Source organism: Pantherophis guttatus, chromosome 2, assembly GCF_059756535.1.
Source record: "Pantherophis guttatus breed Tessera chromosome 2, ASM5975653v1, whole genome shotgun sequence".
In the NCBI taxonomy this organism is placed as follows: domain Eukaryota; kingdom Metazoa; phylum Chordata; class Lepidosauria; order Squamata; family Colubridae; genus Pantherophis; species Pantherophis guttatus.
This window is the reverse complement of record NC_142064.1, coordinates 260246465-260254823: the sequence shown is the minus strand read 5'-3', so window position 1 is coordinate 260254823 and position 8359 is coordinate 260246465. Positions and strand designations below refer to the sequence as shown.

The following is an 8359-nucleotide window of genomic DNA, read 5'->3' as shown; positions in this document are numbered from 1 at the left end:
TTAAATTAAATCCGATTGTTCTAGATAACCTACATAAGTATAAAAAGATAGAAAAAGTACTAGGATTTGTAACAACAACAAAAAAAAAAACCTGTGAGGCTATAAAGTTTACACTGAGTGTAATATTTGCTAGGGTTTTTTGGATTATCACAATTATGTGTTAAAAGAAAAAGGGAATAAAAAGTGGGAAGGAAAGAAAAAAAAGAAGGGAAAGATTACAGAATATACCGAGTTATGGACACCTAAACAATCATTGATTGCAACTAACATGAAACAAACAAGCATGATCCATAAATGGGATGGAGAGCTGTCACAGACGTATAAAATAATGATTGACAGGTTTAGTTGTAAAGTATCTTTAATACTGATACATCTGAACACACAATGCTAACACCGATAAAGCTCCTAGCACACCTCTTTTTTTTTATCCAGACAAATAGAAATGATGATCAGGTTATTCCTTTATAATGACTGATTGACTGATCAGGGAGGCATAGAACAATAAAGGAAGCTGAAGTAGTAAAAAGCTAAGGAATCTCTGCTTTAAAGGCTTAGAGAGATCCTTGCTTGGTAAATAGAGACTTTTCCAAATTTTTGTCTATTGTTATCCCTTCTTTTAGGGGAGTGTCATGCAGGCGCCTTCGAACAAACAGAAAGAGGCCAGAAGGGTCTCTCCAATCAAGGAAGCGTCTGAGAATGTATGGAGCAGAGCTGCAGTCCTGGCATCAAAAAAACTCACTCGTCCCCCTTCGCAGTTGAGACAGATGCGGATCCTCGTGGGCTCCTCAGCCAGGACCAGGTTAAAGCTTTTGGACTGAGACATGGCCACATATTTCCCTTCCCATTTCCAAAACTCCCAGCGCCTGGTCTGCACATCAGCTTTTGTTAACTTCAGTGGCTTATTGGCAACCCCTACAGCCCATCCTGCTGTACCTCCTACAATAACTTCCCAGAAATGTCTCCCTGTTGAGAACTTCTGACAGCCAAGGAGATAAGGATGTCTTTCAAATCTCTTGCCGTCTGAGACACAATATTTTCGTTTAACTGGCTTAATTCCTCTGGCACTTTTTCGATCTTGGGAGACATTAAGGCGGTCAGGATTGGCTGAGTTTGGATTCAGAATTACATTCACTGTATGGGGGAAGGGAAGGAAGGAAAAAAACAAGAGCTTCAGCTGCAGGCCTGGTTTGTGTCTTCAACTCCCAAGAGTTTAACCCTCTTGTGAGAATGGAGTTCAGCTTCCAAACATGTCCCCTGCCCCCCATCCACCCCACTCCAGAACTGGAGGATTCATTGTTCTTTTAAACCACACCTAACATTGCCTGGTCCAGGGTTCTCCAACTTTCGCAATGGTAAAGATTTGTGGACCCTTGACCAAGTCCTTCAAACCCTTCATAGTGCTCCACCTTTTCTAGCCTCCCTGCACAATTCTCTTTAGCTTCCATCTTGCAGGTGAGAGTAATGGGATTGTGAGGGAAGAGTGGTTGGCTTTGCCTTCAGTGAGTTGCTGGGAGGGCCCAGGTTGAACAGGGACTCTGCCTGGAGCATTAATCCAGAAGATCAGGCAGAGCAAGAGGCAGCCATGTTTCAATTCTGAACTGAATTGAGTCTGAAGGATCCCCCAGAGGTAATTTAGGACACAGGATGGGATGTGAGGAAGCTCCGCCCTTTTCTCTACAAGCATCAGGGTATCACAGGCATGTACAAAAGGGGAGAATCTTCCTCAGGAAACCTCTGCTTTCATCAGTCTGATGGCCCACAAGATGGAGACAACCCTAGTGCTCCAACGTGGCTATTTGCTTTGACCCAAAGGACCCAATTTCTCTGCTCCCAAAGACCTGGTCTCTCACCAGTTTACACTCAGGCAGTAAAATCAAGACGATGTTATTAGCTTGGTAGGAATTCTATGTTCCTTTCACTCCCAGGCCACATTTTTCCATTTGCCCAGATCTTTCATTCTACACCAAGATTGACTTCAATTTCCTAGATTATGTATACAAAATTATACATAATGGGCAAGATAGAGTAGCATAGAATAGCATACTTTATTTGGCCAAATGTGATCAGACACAAAGGGAATTTGTCTCCTGTACATCAACTCACAGCGTACATATAAATGGCAAGTAATACTTCATAAATCATAAACTCTTTAACGTTTACTGGAACGTCATAGTCTTTAAGGTATCTAATCCTGTATTTTTCTTTTTTGTTACCTCTATTATGTTTCTCTTAAAGTTACTGGCCTCAGAGCTCAAAATAGCAAGCAAATGCAATTCTTATAACTCATATTTACCTTCCTGTAGTTGAAGTCCACTTTCCAGAGTATCTGGGGAAGAAAAGGGAGGAATTCAGCATCTCATCACTGGAATTGGAGCAACAGAAGGGCCTCCCTCAGATTCCCTGGTTTGCTTTCCTTGGCCTCAGATCAGGAAATAAGGAATAGGGAAAGCTACAAGCCAGAATGTCATTGGTGGCTATATATAACCCATCAGGTATAAATATATACTACTATAAATTCCATATACAGGTAGTTCTCAATTTACAACCATTTGTTTAGTGATGTTACAGTGGCACTGACAAAAGTGATTTATGACCGGTTCTCGCACTTAGAACTGTTGCAGCCTCCCAGGATCCTGGAATTGTCCTCTGCAAGCTTCCTGGGGAGCTTTGACAAGCAAAGTCTATGGAGGAAGCCATATTTGCTTAACAACCACATTCTTCACTTAACTGCCGTGATTTTCTTAATAACTGTGGGGGGGAAATTCATAAAATGGGGCACAGCTCACTTAACAAGCGCCTTGCTTAGCAAAAGAAAGTTTGGGCTCGACTGTGGTCATAAGTCAAAAACTACCTGCATATATTCCATTATACTCAGTGGAAGCTTATTCTACTTCCCCGGTGATCAGTGCACAAAGATTCAGGATACAAAGAATACAGGTAGTCTCGTCTTATGCCCCCAATTGAGCCTAGAATTTATGTTGCTAAGTGAGAAATTTGGTAAGTGAATGACTGCAGTTGTTAAATTGGTAACCCAGTTGTTAAGTGAATCTGGCTTCCCCATTGACTTTGCTTGTCAGGAGGTCACAAAAGATGATCACTGCAACTGTCATAAATATGAACCTGTTGTCAACCATCCAAATGTAAATCACGTGATTGTGGGGATGATACAGTGGTCATAAATGCGAAAAACGATTACAAGTCACTTCTTTCAGTGCCATTATAACTGTGAACGGTCACTAAGTGAAGTGTTGTAAGTCGAGGGCCACCTGTAAATGGTCAGCTATGAGTAGCTAATGTTTCCCGTTTTTAGGTAGTACATCTTTAATGGGAGAAACCAGAAAGCTCCTCTTCCCCTCCTGGTGCCAAGACACGAGGCCTTTCCCCAGAGAAATGAGGGTGTCTCTTCCACTGATCCTGAAATCGATTCCTCTTTGATCCCCCTGACAGCAACCCAGAATCTCCCTTGGATGTTCCGGGATCAGAATGTCATCCAGGGTAAAACATTTGCAGCTGTTTTTTACCTCTCAGTTTTTTCATGATACTGTTCAGAAACACAGTGATATCAATGTAATCCCAGATTGTCCACTTCGGCTCTAGAAGTAAATCCACTGGATTCTCATATGTTTCCTTTGCCTGATATCTGGCAAGACAAAATGACAGAATAACAGAGTTGGAAGGGACCTTGTAGGTCATCTAGTCCAGCACTCACCCACCCACCCCCAAACAGGAGACCCTACACCGTTTCTGACAGATGGCAGTCCGGCCTCTTCTTGAAAGCTTCCAGTGATGAAGCTTTCACAAGGTCTGAAGGCAAAGCTCTTCCAGTGGTTCATTCTCCTCAGTCAGAAAATTTCTCCTTATTTCTAGGTTGAATCCCTCCCTGATCAGTTTCAATACATTATTCTTCATCTGGCCTTCAGGTGCTTTGGAAATCAGGTTGACTCCCTTCTCTCTGTGACAGACCCTCAAATATTGGAACACTGTTGCTATCATGTCTCCCCTGGTCCTTCTCTTCACTAGACTAACCATGCTCAGTTCCTGCAACCGTTATCAACCTGCCAATAGAAGAAGCTTTCTAAACCATCAGATGGTGCTTGAGGATTGGCTAGCAACAGGATCCAGTCTGGGTTGGTCACCAGAGGATTTGTCTTCTGAGCTTTTGGACTCGTGCTGGAACCCATCCTCAGGGAACGTCTCTCTCCTTGTCCACAAATGTGTGCACTGGGCTGTTCTATGCATCGTATTTATGTGGTGCTTGGTTGTGTGTGGCTTTTAGTTGTTAAGTGGGGTGTTGATGGCCGGCTATTAAGTCATTGATTGTCGTTTTCTTGTGTTGCCCTGTCCTTGGATCCTAAGTACCTGGTAAGCTGGTGGTAAATCAGCACTCCTGTTGACTGACAAGGCCTCAGGCTTCAGTCATTTCTCTGGCTAGCTAGTCAAATATGGGCACCATGGCGACCCAGTTTCAGTTGAAATGTCTTGTGAATCTCTTGCCAAAATAAATTAATTGTATCCTACCCAATGGCTGATGACTAATATGTGTGAGGTAGGTAATCAATTAGAAGATGGATATAACATTCAAACTGATCTTGATGGATTAAAGGTAATGCAATGAAATTGAATAGAGATGAATGCAGTTACAAGTAACCTTCAATTGATGACTATTTGTTAGCAAACAGTTACAATAGTCTCAAAAAACCGACAGGATAACCTTCTTCACAAGATCTTCACACCTGTGAATTGGCTCATTCAACATCTGACTGAGGGGAGGGGTTTCTAACTCCTTTATCCTAACAGAATTGCCTAAGGGGATCTGCTTTGCTTTTGTCTTGCAATCACTCCCTTTCAATAAAAGGTCCCTTTTGAAATGCTGCTGTCTCAAGAGTCTGAACTTTCTTGATTGGGGAGTGGAGGCAGGACCTTACAGCTACTTTAAAAACCTCTGTCTCTTCTTGGGAAGGACTCAATAGGTGGCTAAAAATGCCAAAGTCAATCTAAATATCTGGCTGACTGTGCAAACAGCCACAATTATTGATCATATGAAATATTGCTAATTATACTCCCGCTGTCTGAGGAAATGCCTAAAAAGCCCTGAAATACAGTACGTTGTCTTTACATTAAAATACTGCTAAATACAAACAGAACTTTCCATAATAGGAAAACTACTGGAGGAGCTGCTGATCTCTGAGTCTGTAAAGAAACGGGTGGATTTACTTACCTTTTCATGATGCTTCCAATGTCCTAAAAAATAAAGAGACAAAGCACTGAAAGGAGTCATTTCCTAAGCAGAAAATTAAATTCTTACGTTTACAAAATAAATCAGTGAAATGCCTGGACAACCAGACTCTAAGATATATATAAAGTACTTTTTTTAAAATCCCACTGCTTTCCCCCCCAGCTGTTCACATCTTTTAGAGAGGTATTTACATATACAATTTGGGAGTTTGACACCCCTGTACTACATGGTTGGAAAAGACCTTGATAGGAAGCCAGAATTGATAAAAAGAAGGGAAAGAAAGTGAAAGGTAAACAACACCTGGAAGGCCGTCTTATCGTTTTGTGTTCTACATCTATTTGCTTTCTGCCTGTTTGGGAGTAACTGGTGAGCCTTTTGAAGATCTTCAAAGTAGTGTGGATTATAAACAATAGGAATTGCCCTGGAAACTGAACATTTGACTCTGTAGATTAATGAGACATGGGGAAATTTGGTGGGCCACTTCCCTCCCCGAGTTCTGTGTGCTCCATCACTGGAGGCTTCCAATAATAGTTTGGACAACCATTTTTTCAGGATGGTATAAGGACTCCTAACATAGAGAGAGGATTGGATTAGAAGACCTCCAAGGTCCCTTAGAATCCCTAAGATTCTATGATCCCAACTTCCTGCCTGACCTGTAAGAGTTTGCTGGCTGGCTGCTGAAGCTTCTCTTCTATCTCCTGGATGAGATGGTCAAGAGAGCCCAGTTCCTCCATGTGCTTGGCCAAACCCTCCTCCTTTCTTGCCATAATATCCTTCTCCGTTTCTTCCATTCTAGTCAATAGAAGCTTCTCCTGTCCTTCTAACCAGAGTTGTAGCTCTCTGAATTCAGCCACTACATTTTTTTTCACTTTTTCGACGAGATCCTAGAACAAGAAAGAGATAAGACAAAAGGCATACTTTTATTTTATTTTAATTATTTTACTTATTTTAATTTTGTTATAATAATTAAACAGATTCCTTGCAGAATCCAAAAGTGAGGTGAGAGAATTTCCTAGGGAGAAAAAAACCATTTGATATTAAAAAACGCAGTGGGCGGTGGGGGGGAAGGTTTCCTTAAAAAAAAAAAGGTTCCAGTTTAAATGATCTCTCATGAAAATTTTCTTGCTAATCAAGGGATTTCAAAAAAGGAGTCAGAAAAATGTTTGATTTTGCAATTTTTTCAATAAGATGAAATATGGTTTGCATTAATTTAGTATGGCAACCAAACCCATTGTATAAAACACGGCTCATGGGATAGATGCACTTAATCCAACTGTGACTCATTCAGCCAATGGTGACATCTAAGTCCCCAGGTTAAGACCAAGTTCTGTGCCCTAACACCGTCTTTAGCTTGAATTTCATTTAAGTCAGAACTTGTACTTACAAACAGGCTGCCTATTATCAAAGATGGCGGATGGGGTTCTCCTTCCTATTAGCTCAGAAACTCCTCACCCTTGGATCAATACTTACAAGCCTCTCCTGCACTGTTTTTTCTGTGTCCCTTTTGTATGTAGATATTCTTACTTTCTGCTCCTTTTGAGCCTTCAGGCAATCCTCAACCTGGATCTGAAGAAAAAATACAAGTTTTGAGTTTCTTTTCGGTAAACAATCACATCGGAGGGACGACCTAGTTAGAAGATATATTCAACCAGTTGCCAAGCGTCCAAATTTTTTATCATGGGACCACGGAATGCTGCAATTATCAGAAGGGTGAAAAACATATCACTTTTTCCATTGTCATTGTAACTTCAAACAATCACTAGACGAATGGTTCTAAGTCGAGGACTACCTGCAAGGGCATTAAAGTGAGCTGCCTGAGTCTCCTGGTTGCAGTCATCCAGAAGCATCACTGAGAAATGAAAGTTTGGGCTGATCCAGCAGGAGTGTTTTTTGGGATCTGCACTCAAGATTTTGGAGGACTCCATGACAATTTTGCTCTAGAGCAAATGTGGATAGGGAGCTGGCAAAGGGAGCCTATTTCTCCCTACAGGCCATTTCCGTTGCTAAGCAAGACAGGGACACTGCAACCGTCATAAATACATGCTGGTTGCCAAGCGTCCCAATTTTGATCAGTGGCCACAGGGATGCTACAATGGTCATATGTGTGAAAACAGTCATAAGTCACTTTTTTCATTAGCGTTGTAACTTTGAACATTCATGAAATTAATGGTTTTAAGCCGAGAATTATGGTAATTGTGTCTTCAGAAAATTTCAGCCACAGAGCATAAAGCAGGAGGTGAAGGTCTCAGGTTGGAATTGGGGAAGTTTGTTAAAGGAATGGCCAAGGCAGAAAGCTGCAGATGAGTGTATAATAAGACCAGGAAGGAATGGTGGGTGGGACACTACTATTCAAAAAAAATAAAAAATATAAAAAAAGTTAAATGTGAAGGAACCGATGAGTAATTAACTTCCTTAATGTAAAAAATTTGCATTTGTATATGGTTTGGGGTCTTGGCTCCTTTAGCTGCTGAGAAGTACTTCAATAAAAGTTCCTTGAACCACCTCTCCAGTCTGGTTCTCACTGGCATCTGCGCCAGGCTAAACCCAGTTTGCCGACAACAGAGGAAGCAAGTAAAGTGATCTAAAGATTGCCAGGAAGACCAAGGATCTGGCTGCCCCTCCGCAGGGATTCCTCCTGGCTGAGTCCTACCTGGTATTCCTGGAAAGCCTCCTCCGCTGGGATCACCCAGTGGCCCTTGTGCTCTTTGGATCGGTCGCAGACCAAACAGATGAGGGTCTGGTGGTGCTTACAGAAGAGCTTGAGGGGCTCCCGGTGCTTCGGGCAGAAGCTCCCTCCTTCCTCGCCCGGACGGCCGCCGCATTGCCTGGCCACTTCCACCAGCCGCGCCAGCTGCCGGTTGGGGAGGAGGCTGCGGGGCGTGAAGGTCTGCCTGCATTGGGGGCAGGAAGCCTTTGATTTCGACGTCCCCCAACTGTGGGTCAGGCAGCCCCGGCAGAAGTTGTGGCCGCATTTCGGGATGAGCAGGGGGTCCTGGAAAAAGTCCCGGCAGATGGAGCAGGTGGCTTCTCCCACCAAATCCTGCAAGGGCGCTTCGGCCGCCATCTCCGCCTCCAAAAGGAAAGAGAAAGTGGCTTTCGCGCCTTTCCCTGGGAATCAGGTGA

The 8359-nt window shown here is 42.7% G+C and overlaps 1 protein-coding gene across 1 annotated transcript; it reads right to left on the bottom strand.

Moving 5' to 3' along the window:
* Positions 1 to 340: 340 nt before the first annotated feature.
* On the bottom strand, positions 341 to 8359 carry LOC148115672 (E3 ubiquitin-protein ligase TRIM39-like). The gene is made up of 7 exons (XM_087888164.1): positions 7887 to 8359; positions 6707 to 6802; positions 5890 to 6120; positions 5219 to 5241; positions 3522 to 3640; positions 2294 to 2326; positions 341 to 1131 (listed from the first exon to the last, which is right to left on the bottom strand). Exons 1-7 carry the CDS (start codon positions 8298 to 8300, stop codon positions 617 to 619), a joined length of 1431 nt encoding a protein of 476 aa, XP_087744290.1. The 5' UTR covers positions 8301 to 8359; the 3' UTR covers positions 341 to 616.

What these genes read in the sequence shown, in the direction of transcription:
- LOC148115672 (XM_087888164.1), bottom strand. Translation starts at nt 8,300, where the DNA reads ATGGCGGCCGAAGCGCCCTTGCAGGATTTGGTGGGAGAAGCCACCTGC. An exon ending in CAGCCAGCAAACTCTTACAG is followed by an intron (nt 5,242 to 5,889) that starts GTCAGGCAGGAA and finishes TTTATTTTTTAG; the next exon opens with GACATTGGAAGCATCATGAA. An exon ending in ATTGGAAGCATCATGAAAAG is followed by an intron (nt 3,641 to 5,218) that starts GTAAGTAAATCC and finishes TTGTCTTGCCAG; the next exon opens with ATATCAGGCAAAGGAAACAT.